The sequence below is a fragment of the Somniosus microcephalus genome, chromosome 3 (assembly GCF_052327205.1).
Source record: "Somniosus microcephalus isolate GS21.2 chromosome 3, FLI_Smic_1.0, whole genome shotgun sequence".
Classification (NCBI taxonomy): domain Eukaryota; kingdom Metazoa; phylum Chordata; class Chondrichthyes; order Squaliformes; family Somniosidae; genus Somniosus; species Somniosus microcephalus.
Window position 1 is genome coordinate 183,254,753 of NC_140989.1, and position 16,747 is coordinate 183,271,499.

Here is a 16,747-nt window from a genome sequence, read left to right on the forward strand (position 1 = left end):
GCACTCAAGCATTCTCTACTCCATAGATGGCCACCCATTAGAAGAAAGAGGAAAGGGACTTTGAACTCCTCAAAGGCCAGTCATTAAAGTTCCCTAGGCAATACAAGGTAGTTATAGAGAAATCAAGTAGGCGTCTAGGAAGCATTGATTGGTCAATAAACAAAACCAAGCAGTAGGGTTGTGAAGGGGTGGAAAGTTTCCGGTAAATTTCCGGAAATTTTCCACGGGAAGTTTAGCTTGGGAATTTTGCCCAAAAAAGCACATGTTAGCATAATATTGTTGTTTTTTGTATTTTTCATTTTTTTCCCCCCACAGGTGCTCTCAAAATTACTAACAGAGATGGAATCTTAATTATTAAGGAATTTCTTAATCAATATACGTTTATCTTCTTACTTGGCTTGTTTTAATAATTACAAGTTAAGTATGTCAGGGGAAAACAGGTAGTTGCAGCAACCTACAACTCCAAGCAAATGACAAAGAACAAGAACACCACACTGAAGCTGCCCAGCAACACTAGATGGGGTGGTGTTGTCATAATGTACAACAGCCTTCTGGAGGGTAAGGAGTCGCTGCAAGAAATAACAATATCCCAGTCTGGGGATATGGAAACCACCATCAAGAAAATACTGCTGTATGATGTGTTTTGGGAGAGTGGTTAGCAGCCTTAAACTACTCTCACCAGTAGTATCTGCAATTGCTCAGATTGAAGGAGATGACGCTGTCTTGCCAGACGCGCTCAGGTTTTTTGCTGATTTAAAAGAACAAATCAGCATTGCCATACCCACATCCCTTCTGCTCAAAGCAGAGGAGAAGGCAATTGTTCAATTTATACAGACGCGTCAAGAATTTTGTGTCAAGCCGATTCATGCTGCAGCATATATGCTGGACCCAAAGCATGTTGGGAGACCAATACTTTCTGGAGAACAGATCAACCGCGCTTACAGGGCGATTTCTACCCTCTCACGCCACCTCAATCTGGACATGGGCAAAGTTCTGGGAAGTCTGGCAAAGTTCTCTACCAAGCAAGGTCTTTGGAATGGGGATGGGATATGGGAATCATGCAAGCAGATCAATGCACATACCTGGTGGAAGGGACTTTGTGCATCTGAGGCCCTGTCACCCATTGCATCGGTGATACTCCAAATCCCACCTTCATCAGCGGCCTCTGAACGAAACTGGTCACTTTTTGGCAATATGCATACAAAGGTGCGCAACAGGCTGACTAACAAGAGAGTGGAGAAACTGGTGGCTATCCGGGCGAACCTACAACTTATTGAGCCAGATACAGAAGTGTCCACCACACAGCTAGACAGTGACACAGAGGAGGAAATGGACACGTCAGAGCCAGAGTCAGAGAATCCAGAGGAGCAATGATGAGTAGAAGACTCAAAGGGATAAAATAAGGACAAATTACAGGCTAAATAAGCTGGCGCTTTTTATTTTATTTTAGATGGGTCTTTTTTGTGGGGGTTCAATAAAGTTCAAAATTATAACCTAAATAAAGTTTTGAAAGCCTGTTTTTATTTGTATGGAACAGTATGTCTATTTTGATGACAAAGATAATATAAGGATCAGAGACAAAAACCAGTGTGCAAAAAAACTCAAAATTCCCATGGAAAGTTTCCTCTCAAATTCCCAGAATTTTGCAACCCTACCAAGCAGTATACTTTTGGTTATGGAAGACTTTGGTATGTCTCCACGTGGATTATTTGGCCTCTCTTTCATGGCCACATCTGATGGGCATTGAGCTTCAAGAGAGGGTAGAGAAGACGAATTACCTAAACATATCACTTGGGTACAAGGATAGCCTTAGAGAGTTGAGGTTGGTCACTTTGAATAAACGTAGGCTCAGAATAAGTATGATTGAGGTTTCTGAAGTTGTAAAAGGGTCCAGTGTAGTTGATTTGAATAAATTATTCAAATTGATAGCTGTAGTAGGACTGGAGGCCATGCCAATAAAATGCACAGGTTAAGAGTCAGGTTGAATACCAGGAAGTATTTCTTCTGAGAGTTGTCATCCTCTAGTACTACCTCCCAGCAGTTTGCAAGCATGGATATGCTAGTCTATTGCAAAGAGTATCTGCAAGTTTGAATGAGGGGGACATTACAGCATATCAAGGGGAGAGGGGGTTAGATGAGATAGCCAAATTATGAGTCATGGGTAATCATGGTCACCTGCAACTTAATCGAAAATGAATTTCTCCAATCTTCCTGAATTGGCCACAATTTCCTCCTCCCCGTCTGTTTTTATTTCTTCCTCAAAGCATGATCACTAGAGATTTGGAGCTGGTGCACCAGGTTGCACTGTCCAGGGTGAGCACTGATGAGGACAACTGTATTTTCTCTCCCTTCTAATCCATTTATCACTTAAAATGTGTCAAGCGGGGGTGGGGGGAGGGTGCAGTGTTCTGTATAAAACAAAATCTTAAACAAAATGTATGGATGTGATCACTATTTTGTTCATACCTTCTTTCCTGTTTGTAAAGTAACAAGATGAGTAGGCAGGCAGTCAGCACCACGAGTAACACACTAAGCACTGCCCCCACAGCTCTGCTCCTTCCAGACAAACCTGTGGCATCGTCTCCATTCTGTGACTTACCATCTGGAATCTCAGGATTGGCGGACCTGTACAAAATAGGGAGAGAGTCAGGCAGCTCACACATGCAGAGCAGGATTTGTTTTTAAGCATGTCTGCTGATAGAGCTCCTATCTACACTTTCTCTGCACTTCTGCATTATAGAGTCCTCTTGATAAACAAATACTCTTGCAAACTGCAAAGCCAATCTTCTCCAAATTAATGCATAATATCTTTACTTTGTCTTGTACTACAACCTTTTCAATGCTGGAGTGCAACATCAGCAGTAAAGCTCAAAGTGCTAATAGAACAAACTTGCATTTATATGGTACTTTTCATGGCCTCAAAATATCCCAAAGTGCATCACAGTCAATGAAGTACTTTTTGAAGTGTCGTCACTGTTGTAATGTAGGAAACGCAGCAGCCAATTTGCGCACAGCAAGCTCCCACAAACAGCAATGTGAATGGCAATCATTTTTTGTGGTGTTAGTTGAGGGAGAAAGATTAGCCAGGTCTCCAGGGAGTACTCCCCTGCTCTTATTCAAATAGTGGAACGAGATCTTTTACATCCACCTTAGAGGGCAGACGGTGCTTAGATTTAATGTTGAATCTGTAAGATGGCACCTCCGGAGTGAGACTTGAACCCACAACCTTCTGACTCGAAGTGAGAAAGCTACAGACTGAACCACATTTAGGGTGTCAGCCATGGAAGGTCTTGATTTAAACAAATTGACAATTTCCTCTGGAAAGCAAAAGTTTTCATTCTTACACTTAGATTTTGTATTGTACTGGCATTATTTCATTACTGACCATGCAGATATTGTGGTATCTTACCCTTGTTTGTGGTTCAACACAGTATCAATCTGTCAATCATGTGGGTATGAAACTTTTTGTGCAGATTTGGCTTTTCTTGGAGCCAAAACATGGTATGGGAAAGGCCATTAACTCCATGACCTTCCTTCCTTCCACTATGGACTTTACCCAGCCATTTCATCACCTGTACAAGAGTTATACTACTTTTCTCTCTTAAGTAGCGTACCACAGGTAAAATGGCTGAAGGCTTTTAAGAGTAAAGTGCCAAATCACTACTTCTTGGGTCGTCAAGATTTGGAAATATGAGTTTACAAGTGTCTTTTGTGAGCAGGAATCTTCCACTTTCACCACATGACTATCTGGACACCTGAATTTGTTACTGCCTTTCATCTTCCCACCTCAGTTATTCTATAGATCAGTCAGAATGCTGCCCTGGAGAGCTTTTCTTACAAGCATCTTCCCAGCCATATCAAGTATTTTAAAAAATGCAACTGGAATATTTTTGGCCAAAATAAATCATACTCTTGAAACTCAGGAGGTTTGAATTTGATCTTTATAAAAGTTTAATAAACAGAATGTTTTTGCAAATAACATACACAGTGGGGAGAGAAGAGGCTTCAAACTTCTGAAAGGTTCCACAGAGAATTCTCAATACATGAAGCTGACTTTGCCCAGCATTCAGCAACTACATAAAAATGCAACACTCAGGAGAAATATTGAAAATCAGTCTGCTGAAGCTTAATTCTATAAACAGCCAGAAAAACTCACGTAAGTGCACAGACGGTCGAAGTGTACCATGTAAACAGGTACTGGCAGTCTGAAGTCTCATGAAGGAAGTCTGGTTTCCCTTCCCCTGCCGACTGACTGCAGTGGAGAAGTATGGTGGAAGAGACGTTCTTGGATTTATCGCGGCCACACACTGAGTTAGAAGAAAAAACTACATCCAGGTCATCATCTAGAAACAAAGACTAGAAATGTAAATCATGCCACATAACTGACGATGGCCTCCATATTAGACACAATCATCTGTGTTGGAAGTGCTGCGAATAATCATACTACAAAGAAGAAAGAAAGAAGCTAACATGACGATTTAAGCGATGAGTTCGGTTTCAGAGCAGGAAGGAAACAAGCAAAAGGAATATTTGGTTCAGAAATGATTAAGAGCAGGCTTTGTAGATTGAGAGGTTTGACAAGGTGAAGCACAAGATTAACAGATGTCCGAAAGAGCTGGAATTGATTGGAAAACACAATACTTATTAGGATTCTTTAACTCATCTTCAACATGTTCACAGTAATGAAATAGACAAAGGTCATAAGAGCAGTAGGGCGAAGATGTGTTACATCACCCACTCTTTTCAACACACTGAATTCATTGAGACACATGGCCTGGATGACTTGAGCTGTTCGTCAACTTTCCATTAATTTTGAACCCAGCTTCTAAGACACATCAATTAAACACACTGAACTGATACTTGGAAGGTAAGTCAGACATGTTTATAAATATGGATTCAAAGTAATTGCAAAGACAGTCAATGAGAATCATAGCTAAAGAGGATCCTGCAAAAACTGACCCGAGAGCAAACAATATGGAAACTGAGCAAGTAAAATTACTTACTTGGGTACGGAACATCAGATGGCCAAAGTAATGGAGTTAAAAGGAGGCTTCTAAAGAGTTTCTGTGCAGCCATAAAGTCAGGCTGGTAAGGTGTAGAATGCTGAAATGTAGTGTGGGGTCAATATTGTATGGGTGTAAAAACTGTACCTTGAAAAATTAAGTAAAAAGACTGGAGGCGTTGGAATTCTGATGCTACAGGCCTGTGCAGAAAATTAGTTGGGTAAGACGACTGACTAATAAGAGAGTCCTTGAGTTAGCACAAGAGAATTAAGAGGGGTTATTATGATAAGAATGATATACCATGAGTATATTATTCAGGAGTCGCAGAGGAAAATTGTTGCGGTGGTTGCTGTCTGGAAAAACTGGTAGTAGAGCAAGAGACAGGCAAAGAAGAACATGGCTAGATGGTGTGCTGGGCAGGGCAGCTGTATAAAGAGGCTGATAAAATTCTGCAGAGAGACTGGAAACTGTAGATGGACAGGTCATCAGCCTCCAGAGCAGAGATAGATAGGAATGCCCAAGGGTACCAAGAAACATGCAGACCATAAGCAAATGGAGGACTTGATGTTTTAGACAAATAAGCCCAAATGCCTATTTTACAAATCATTGGGGTGTACACCATTATCTATTTTGACTTTGTCTGAATTAAAGTCAATTCTGCAGTTCAAATGAGATTACTTCATATAGCCATATTGATTTGAATTCTGGGATTTTATTAGGATAATGGCGATTTGCCATTCATTTGCTCTCTGATCAACTCTACACTTGACCGTCAACCTCCACTAGTTGTCCTCCCTTCTAGTGTGTCTGAGTACAAGCTGACAAGGGGTAGTTTCTGGTAGCATGTTATAAAGCATTTCCTCAGAATGGTCAGCCTTTAGAACAGTTTACCAAGGGAGATTGTAGGACTTAGCTTTGTAGGGGTTCGCAAAATCCCTCAGCCCCGAAGATACTGGAGATATTAATCTACATCGTGGAAATAGCCTCTGGGTTGGACAATGTTTTAAACATACCCAGAATCGCAGGGGGGCTGCATTGAGTTGGGCAGCACGTGGACAACACCGGAATCGAGGAACTTCGTGGAAAAATTTGCACACTTTAAGACAGCACATTGTATTAAAAAAAAATGTATTCTTGAGTTTTGAACTGTGTAAATTGCAAAGGGGTTTAAAAATGGCCGTCAGAAAAGCATGGCCAAGGACAAAAGAAAGCAGCTCGAGGATGTCTGTGAAAAGTGGGAGGATCAAGCAGTGGCAGTCAAATTCTGTCAATCAAAAAAAGGGAGTTTCCCTTCCCTACATAGGCAATGTTTGTTTACAGGAAACTGCTGCCTTGTTGACATAAGGGATTAAACCACTTGAGACTGCAGTTTCAGTGACCACAATGAATGGGTTTCTGTTTACATAGTAATCCAACTCCATTCAAAGCCCAGCACACAATTGAGACACACCTAAACTACGGAAGAGACTTTTTTTTAGACTAAGAAAAGGAATTAATGGGTTTGAATCACCCATTACCCAGACAATAGGGCAATTGGATCCCTTTTGTTGTAGCCAGATGAACTTGGATGTGGGCGGGAACATTTCGGCCCCAGAATGAAGACACATTCAAACCACCCCAAGCTTTATTCGAAACCCATTCCAGACAAAGGAAGCAGTTTGGCCACTGGGAAATAGCCCGTTTGAATCAGCCAATCATGGCCCCTCTCTTGTGTATTCGAACTTTTTGGCGCGAATTTGCGCAGACCTTTTCAGCGCCAAAACAGCAGGAGCTCACAGGATATAAAGATAGCTTCTCAGAAGCATCTCTCTTACTCTTTGGGCCACAGGTGAGCAGGTTTCTGACTCAGCAAGGCAATCTAGTAAGGAGTTAGAGGGGCGGTAATTTAAGGGAAATTGCTAAGATTGTAAGACTTACATTGTAGCCATTTATCCCTCGTTTTTGCCGTCTGCCTTCCCTTTAAGCAATTTTACATTGATCGTGTGGTGTAGTTTCTTTATTGCTTTGATCGTATGGTGCAGTTTTCTTTAGTTAATAAAGTTTGACTTTCTTACATCCAGATCATTTGTCCGTTTTTAATATATCATTAATTATAAGTTCCTCCAGTCAGAACTGGAAGGGTGGGTTTAGCGATTCGAAACCGCTGTTTGGGATTGGTCGGAGCGCAGCAGCAAAAGCTGCTTGACCAGGTAAATTACCGTAAACCAGGTAAAGGAAGGTAAATTACCGTAAACCAGGTAAAAGATGCCCCCCCTCCAGTTTAGATCTCTTCAATGGGCGAAACAGACAAGTAACATAGGAAACACATTGATTATAAATGCTGGGACAGCAGAACGACAGACAAGAGAGGCCAATGAGATTTTCTACATTCCTTGGACTCCCCAAGCAAAGCAAAGCTCCAGGACACTGCAGTAACCCATAAATACTTCCACTCTCAGCTAACCTGCAACTTGCCCTCTCTAGCTGAAAATATGCTCCATTACGTACTTATCCAGCTCAGTTTTAAAGGACTATAGAGAATCGATACCCATCATATGCTTGAGTATGTGTTCCAGAGGGCGAGGGCTCTGAAAATAAATATTTCCTAACATCTAACCAAACTCCATACCTAAGGATTGTCAGGGTAAGAGACACAGACGAGCAGGTATTTCATAGCAATATTATATGTTTGGTCTCCACCAGGTGCCAGACTCCTTCAACTCCCATCAGCCCCTGGTCTGTGTTCATTCACAAACTCTATAATGAACTGTGTAGTAATGCCGAAGTCAACAATTAGTAAGTGTTACAGAAAACCACTGGTGTCCACTGCATGCACATTTTGGAATTCCCTTTCTCCATGTGGACTGTCCTCCAGTCCTGCTCTGGCCCTCGGTCGCCCTTTTCTTCGCTCCAGTCACCTATAACTTCCATTATTCTACCTGACTATAGCTTCCAATTCTCAATCCCAACTCTTCTACTGCCATCCCTCCTGAATAGCCCCTCTGCTTCACGCCAAGAATTATCTGTTGCGTCCTTCTCTATTTTTAAAATGTTACTTTGTTCCCCTCTGATCTATTTTCACCCTATTTCCCCCCCCCCCTCTAAAGTAAAAACAAATCCTTTGGTGCTAATTTTGTTTTGCCTCCCTGCACCAATCCCCATTTTGGAGGTGGAAGCAAGTTGCAAAGATCTGGGCTCATCTGGCTAAAAGTAAAGACAATTTTTTTCAGCCAAGGACTAGGGCAATCGGAGATGTAAAACCACTAACCAGGAGTTGCTAGTGGAGAAATAAACTCACTGGCAGCATGAAATGAGTTAACGCATAGACCATCAACTTCTGCAGAAAAATGACTGACATTTGGAAAACAGGGCGAGTTTAAGTTAGTCTCAAATTGATGCTAAACTCCTTACAAACACACCAACAACAGGGTAACATAGAAACATAGAAGATAGGAGCAGGAGTAGGCCATTCGGCCTCTCGAGCCTGCTCCGCATTCAATGCAATCATGGCAGATCATCCAAATTCAGTACCCTGTCCCTGCATTCTCCCCATATCCCTTGATCCATTTAGCCTTAAGAAATATATCCAACTCCTTCTTGAATATATTTAATGAATTGGCCTCTACTGCCTTCTGTGGTAGAGAATTCCACAGGTTCACCACTCTCTGGGTGAAGAAATTCCTCATCAGTCCTAAATGGTTTACCCCTTATCCTTAGACTGTGACCCCTGGTTCTGGACTCCCCAACCATCGGGAACATCCTTCCTGCATCTAGTCTGTCTAGTCCTGTTAGAATTTTATAAGTTTCAATGAGATCCCCTCTCATTCTTCTAAACTCCAGCGAGTACAAGCCCAATCGACCCAATCTCTCCTCATACGTCATTCCTGCCATCCCAGGTATCAGCCTGATGAATCGTCGCTGCACTCCCTCCATGGCAAGAACATCCTTCCTCAGATAAGGTGACCAAAACTGCACACAATACTCAAGGTGTGGTCTCACCAAGGCCCTGTACAACTGCAGCAAGACATCCTTGCTCCTGTACTCAAACCCTCTCGCTATGAAGGCCAACATACCATTTGCCTTCTTAACCGCCTGCTGCACCTGCATGCTTACCTTCAGCGACTGGTGCACAAGGACACCCAGGTCTTGTTGCACTTCCCCTTCTCCTAATCTATTGCCATTCAGATAATAATCTGCCTTCTTGTTTTTGACACCAAAGTGGATAACCTCGCATTTATCCACGTTATATTGCATCTGCCATGCTTCTGCCCAATCACCCAACCTGTCCAAATCATTCTGGAGTTTCTCGGCATCCGCCTCACAGCACACACGCCCACCCAGCTTTGTGTCATCTGCAAACTTGGAGATATTACATCTAGTTCCCTCGTCCAGATGAATACATATTGTGAATAGCTGGGGTCCAAGGACCGATCCCTGCGGTACCCCACTAGTCACTGCCTGCCACTCAGAAAAAGAGCCGTTTATTCCAACTCTTTGCTTTCTGTCCGCCAACCAGTTCTCTATCCAAGTCAATACCTTGCCCCCAATCCCATGTGCCTTAACTTTACACGCTAATCTCTTATGCGGGACCTTATCGAAAGCCTTCTGAAAGTCCAAATACACCTCCTTCCTTCTTCTTGGGCAGTCCCTCGGAACTCAGGATGACTTGCTTCCACATTAAAAATGAGTTCGCAGGTGACTGATGAGTCCAATGCGGGACCTACAGTCTGTCACAGGTGGGGCAGACGGTGGTTGAAGGGGTGGGTGGGTGGGGTGCTTGGGTTGACGTGCGCTCCTTGCGCTTGCTCCCAGCAAAGAGACTCGAGGTGTTCAGCACCTTTCCGGATGCTTCTCCTCCAAATACACCACATCCACTGGTTCTCCCGTATCTATTTTACCAGTTACATCCTCAAAAAATTCCAGTAGATTAGTCAAGCACGATTTACCTTTTGTAAATCCATGTTGACTTTGTCCGATCAGGTCACTGTTTTCCAAGTGCTCTGCTATTACATCTTTTATAATGGACTCTAGCATTTTCCCCACTACCGATGTCAGGCTTACCGGTCTGTAATTCCCTGTTTTCTCTCTACCATCTTTTTTGAACATAAGGTAACATTAGCTACCCGCCAATCCATGGGTACTGTTCCAGAGTCTATCGAATTTTGGACCACTTCCTTAAGTACCCTGGGATGTAGATTATCAGGCCCTGGTGATTTATCAGCCTTCAATCCCATCAATTTCCCTAACACCATTTCCCTACAAATATTGACTTCTATCAGTTCCTCCCTTTCATTAGACCCTATGTTTCCCGACATCACTGGGAGGTTATTTGTGTCCTCCTTTGTGAAGACAGGACCAAAGTATGTATTGGTCTACCATTTCTTTGTTCCCCATTATAAATTCCCCTGATTCTGACTGCAAGGGACCTACGCTTGACTTCACCAATCTTTTTCTCTTCACATATCTATAAAAGCTTTGAGTCAGTTTTTATGTTCCCTTCAAGCTTACTCTCATACTCCATTAAGCTTACTCTCATACTCCATTACCCCCCTCTTAATTAATCCCTTTGTCCTCCTTTGTTGAATCCTAAACTGCTCCCAATCCTCAGGTTTACTGCTTTTTCTGGCCAATTTATATGTCCTCTCCTTGGATCTTATGCTATCTCTAATTTCCCTTGTTAGCCACGGTTGAGTCACCTTTTTTGTTTTATTTTTATGCCAAACTGGGATGAACAATTTCTGTAGTTCATCCATGCGATCTTTGAATGTTTGCCATTGCCTATCCACAGTCAACCCTTTGAGTGACATTCCCCAAGCAATCCTACACAACTCACGCCTCATACCATCGTAGTCTCCTTTATTTAATTCAGCACCCTAGTCTGAGTCAACTACTTCACTCTCCATCTTAAAGAATTCTATCATATGATCGCTCCGACCCAAGGGGCCTCGCACAACAAGATTGCTAATTGATCCTCTCTCATTACATAATACCCAGTCTAAGATGGCCTGATCTCCAGTTGGTTCCTCGACATATTGGTCCAGGAAACCATCCCATATACACTCCAGGAATTCCTCCTCCACAGTATTGTTACTAATTTGGTTAGCCCAATCTATATGTAGATTAAAGTCACCCATGATAACTGCTGTGCCCTTATTGCACGCTTCTCTAATTTCCCTTTTAATGCCATCCCCGACCTCCGCCTTACGGTTTGGAGGTCTATATACCACTCTCTCTAACGTTTTCTGCCCCATGGTATTTCTCAGTTCTACCCACAGATTCCACATCATCAGAGCTAATATCCTTCCTTACAATTGTGTTAATCCCCTCTTCAACCAGCAATGCTACCCCACCTCCTTTTCGCCTATCTTTCCTGAATATTGAATACCCCTGGATGTCGAGTTCCCAGCCATGGCCTCCCTGGAGCCATGTTTCCGTAATCCCAAACATATCATATTCGTTTACCTCTATTTGCGCAGCTAATTCATCCACCTTATTACGAATGCTCCTCGCATTAAGACACAAAGCCTTCAGGTTTGTCTTTTTAACGCTCTTAGATCTTTTAGAATTATTTACTGTGGCCATGTTTGATTTAAACCCTTGATTTCTGTGTCTGCCACTTTTGTTTTTCTCCTTCCTGTCTTTTGCTTTTATCCTCGTTTCCCTTTCCTCTGTCTCCCCGCTCAGGTTCCCAACCCCCTGCCATTTTAGTTTAAACCCTCCCCCAGAGCACTAGCAAACACTCCCCCTCGGACATCGGTCCCGGCCCTGCCCAGGTACAAACCGTCCGTTTTGTACTGGTCCCACCTCCCCCAGGACCGGTTCCAATGTCCCAGGAATTTGAATCCCTCCCCCTGGCACCATTCCTCTAGCCACGTATTCATCTGAAATATCCTTCTATTTCTACTCTGACTAGCACGTGGCACTGGTAGCAATCCTGAGATTACTACCTTTTGAGGTCCTATTTTTTTTTTTTAAATTTACCTCCTATCTCCCTATATTCAGCTTTTAGGACCTCATCCTGGTTTTTACCTATATCGTTGGTACCTATATGCACCACGACAACTGGCTTTTCACCCTCCCCTTCCAAAATGTTCTGCAGCTGCTCCGAGACATCCTTGACCCTTGCACCAGGGAGGCCACACACCATCCTGGAGTCTCGTTTGCGGCCGCAGAAACGCCCATCTTTTCCCCTTACAATAGAATCCCCTATCACTATAGCTCTCCCACTCTTTCCTCCAGTCCTGTGCAGCAGAACCACCCCTGGTGCCAGGAAGTTGGCTGTTGCTGCCTTACCCTGGTAAGCCATCCCCCCATCAGTATCCAAAGTGGTATATCTGTTTGAGAGGGGGATGGCCACAGGGGACTCCTGCACTACCTGCCTGCGCCTACTACTCTGCCTGTTGGTCACCCTTTCCCTTTCTGCCTGTCCAACCTTTGCCTGTGGTGTGACTAACTGCTTAAACGTGATATCCACGACGTCCTCAGCATCGCGAATGCTCCACTATGTATCCAATTGCAGCTCCAGCACCGCAATGTGGTCTGCCAGTAGCTGCAGCTGGACACACTTCCTGCACACATGGTTGTCAGGGACACAGGAAGTGCCCCCGAGTTCCCACATAGCGCAGGAGGAGCATGCCACAGGGCCGAGCTCTCCTGTCATGACTTTTTTTTAAATTCATTGATGGGATGTGGGCATCGCTGGCTAGGCCTGCATTTAGTGCCCATCCCTAATTGCCCTTGAGAAGATGGTGGTGAGCCGCCTTCTTGAACCGCTGCAGTCCATATGGTGTAGGTACACCCACAATGCTGTTAGGAAGGGAGTTCCAGGATTTTGGCCCAGCGACAGTGAAGGAACGGCGATACAGGTCCAAGTCAGGATGGTGTGTGGCTTGGAGGGGAACTTGTAGGTGGTGATGTTCCCATGCGTCTGCTGCCCTTGTCCTTCTAAGTGGTAGAGGTCGCGGGTTTGGAAGGTGCTGTTGAAGGAGCTTTGGCGAGTTGCTGCAGTGCATCTTGTAGATGGTACACACTGCAGCCACAGTGCGCCGGTGGTGGAGGGAGTGAATGTTGAAGGTGGTGGATGGAGTGCCAATCAAGCGGGCTGCTTTATCCTGAATGGTGTTGAGCTTCTTGAGTGTTGTTGGAGCTGCACTCATCCAGGCAAGTGGAGAGTATTCCATCACACTCCTGACTTGTGCCTTGTAGATGGTGGAAAGGCTTTGGGGAGTCAGGAGGTGAGACACTCGCCGCAAAATTCCCAGCCTCTGGCCTGCTCTTGTAGCCACAGTATTTATATGGCTGGTCCAGTTCAGTTTCTGATCAATGGTAACCCCCAGGATGTTGATAGTGGGGGATTCAGCAATGGCAATGCCATTGAATGTCATGGGGAGATGGTTAGAGTCTCGCTTGTTGGAGATGATCATTGCCTAGCACTTGTGTGGTGCGAATGTTACTTGCCACTTGTCAGCCCAAGTCTGAATGTTGTCCAGGTCTTGCTGCATATGGACACGGACTGCGTCAGTATCTGACGAGTCTCGAATGGTGCTGAACAGTGTGCAATCATCAGCGAACATCCCCACTTCTGACCTTATGATGGAGGGAAGGTCATTGATGAAACAGCTGAAGATGGTTGGGCCTAGGACACTGCCCTGAGGAACTCCTGCAGTGATGTCATGTGATTGAGATGAATGACCTCCAACAACCACAGCCAACTTCCTTTGTGCTAGGTATGATTCCAACCAATGGAGAGTTTTCCCCTTGATTCCCATTGACTTCAGTCTTGCTAGGGCTCCTTGATGCCACACTCGATCAAATGCTGCCTTGATGTCAAGGGCAGTCACTCTCACCTCCCCTCGAGTTCAGCTCTTTTGTCCATGTTTGGACCAAGGCTGTAATGAGGCCAGGAGCTGAATGGCCCTGGCGGAACCCAAACTGGGCGTCAGTTAGTAGGTTATTGCTGAGTAAGTGCCACTTGATAGCACTGTCGACGACACCTTCCATCACTTTGCTGATGATTGAGAGTAGACTGATGGGACGGTAATTGGCCTGGTCGGATTTGTCGTGCTTTTTGTAGACAGGACATACTTGGGCAATTTTCCACATTGCCGGGTAGATGCCAGTGTTGTAGCTGTACTGGAACAGCTTGGCTAGGGGTACAGCTAGTTCTGGAGCACAAGTCTTCAGTACTATTGCCGGAATGTTGTCCGGGCCCATAGCCTTTGCAGTATCCAGTGTCTTCAGCCGTTTCTTGACATCACGTGGAGTGAATTGAATGGGTTGAAGAGTCCACCACCACTCACGACTGGATGTGGCAGGACTGCAGAGCTTTGATTTGATCCGATGGTTGAGAGATCACTTGGCTCTGTCTATCGCATGTTGCTTCCGTTGTTTGGCATGCAAGTAGTCCTGTGTTGTAGCCTCACCAGGTTGACACCTCATTTTTCGGTATGCCTGGTGCTGTTCCCGGCATGCTCTCCTGCACTCTTCGTTAAACCAGGGTTGATCTCCCGGCTTGATGGTAATGGTAGAGTGAGGGATATGCCGGGCCATGAGGTTACAGATTGTGGTTAATACAATTCTGCTGCTGCTGATGGCCCACAGCGCCTCATGGATGCCCAATTTTGAGTTGCCAGATCTGTTCGAAATCTGTCCCATTTAGCACGGTGGTAGTGCCACACAACACGGTGGAGGGTATCCTCAACATGAAGACGGGACTTCGTCTCCACAAGGACTGCGCGGTGGTCACTTCCACCAATGCTGTCATGGACAGATGCATCTGCAACAAGTAGATTGGTGAGGACGAGATCAAGTAGATTTTTCCCTCTTGTTGGTTCCCTCACCACCTGTCGCAGACCCAGTCTGGCAGCTATGTCCTTTAGGACTCGGCCAGTTGTGGTGCTACCGAGCCACTGTTGGTGATGGACATTGAAGTCCCCCACCCAGAGGACATTTTGTGCTCTTGCTACTCTCAGTGCTTCTTCCAATTGGTGTTCAACATGAAGGAGTGCTGATTCATCAGCTGAGGGAGGGCGGTAGGTGGTAATTAGCAGGTTTCCTTGCCCATGTTTGACTTGATGCCGTGAGACCTCATGGGGTCCTGAGTCAATGTTGAGGACTCCCAGGGCTACTCCCTCCAGACTGTATACCACCACCTCTGGTGGGTCTGTCCTGCCGGTGGGACAGGACATACCCAGGGATGGTGATGGTGGTGTCTGGGACATTGGTTGTAAAGTATGATTCGGTAATTATGACTATGTCAGGCTGTTGCTTGACTAGTCTGTGGGACAGCTCTCCCAATTTTGGCACAAGCCCCCAGATGTTGGTAAGGAGGACTTTGCAGGGTCGACAGGGCTGGGTTTGCCGTTGTCGTTTCCGGTGCCGATGCCGGGTGGTCTGTCCGGTTTTTTTATTCTTGTTTTTCGTAGCGGCTGTTTACAACTGAGTGGCTTGCTAGGCCATTTCAGAGGGCATTAAGAGTCAACCACATTGCTGTGGGTCTGGAGTCACATGTAGGCCAGACCAGGTAAGGACAGCAGATTTCCTTCCCTAAAGGACATTAGTGAACCAGATGGGTTTTTGCAACAATCGACAATGGTATCATGGTCGCCATTACTAAGACTAACATTTAATTCCAGAATTAAATTGAATTTAAATTCCACCAACTTACCCTTTAATTAATTCAAAATAAATTAAATCAAATCAATCCCACCAATTACACTAGCTAAATGATGATATATTTAAGGGCCTTGGTTTACAAACAGTCCCTGCTACACCACAGAGACCTTAAAAACTATAAACCACAGAGTTAAAGTTTAAGAGAGAAATACTCACCACCCAATCACTTACCTGCTTCCTGGTGACGTCACACTTCGATTACTTTTTACTTCGCTCTCGGATTGGTAGGCCTACCTGGTCCTGGGGCTCGGTTTTTATACTGCCGCCGCTCCCGCTCCTCACAGGTCCACTCAGCCGCTCTGAGGCCTACCTGGTCCTGGGGCTCGGTTTTTATACTGCCACCGCTCCCGCTCCTCAGGTCCGCTCTGAGGCTTACCTGGTCCTAGGGCTCGGTTTTTATACTGCCACCGCTCCCGCTCCTCAGGTCCGCTCTGAGGCCTACCTGGTCCTAGGGCTCGGTTTTTATACTGCCACCGCTCCCGCTCCTCAGGTCCGCTCTGAGGCCTACCTGGTCCTGGGGCTCGGTTTTTATACTGCCACCGCTCCCGCTCCTCAGGTCCGCTCTGAGGCTTACCTGGTCCTAGGGCTCGGTTTTTATACTGCCACCGCTCCCGCTCCTCAGGTCCGCTCTGAGGCCTACCTGGTCCTGGGGCTCGGTTTTTATACTGCCGCCGCTCCCGCTCCTCAGGTCCGCTCGGAGGCCTACCTGGTCCTGGGGCTCGGTTTTTATACTGCCGCCGCTCCCGCTCCTCAGGTCCGCTCTGAGGCCTACCTGGTCCTGGGGCTCGGTTTTTATACTGCCACCGCTCCCGCTCCTCAGGTCCGCTCTGAGGCTTACCTGGTCCTAGGGCTCGGTTTTTATACTGCCACCGCTCCCGCTCCTCAGGTCCGCTCTGAGGCTTACCTGGTCCTGGGGCTCGGTTTTTATACTGCCACCGCTCCCGCTCCTCAGGTCCGCTCTGAGGCCTACCTGGTCCTAGGGCTCGGTTTTTATACTGCCGCCGCTCCCGCTCCTCAGGTCCGCTCTGAGGCCTACCTGGTCCTGGGGCTCGGTTTTTATACTGCCGCCGCTCCCGCTCCTCAGGTCCGCT

The 16,747-nt window shown here is 45.5% G+C and overlaps 1 protein-coding gene across 2 annotated transcripts in view; it reads right to left on the bottom strand.

Moving 5' to 3' along the window:
• The window catches only part of igf2r (insulin-like growth factor 2 receptor), a 211,196-nt gene that overhangs the window by 16,103 nt on the left and 178,346 nt on the right, over positions 1-16,747 (bottom strand). For both annotated transcript variants that reach the window (XM_085982001.1, XM_085982000.1), the window contains exons 45-46: positions 4,157-4,343; positions 2,467-2,625 (exon numbers count right to left, since the gene is read on the bottom strand). In XM_085982001.1, coding sequence (XP_085838127.1) covers positions 2,467-2,625; positions 4,157-4,343 — 346 coding nt within the window. The remainder of the gene's footprint in view (positions 1-2,466; positions 2,626-4,156; positions 4,344-16,747) is intronic.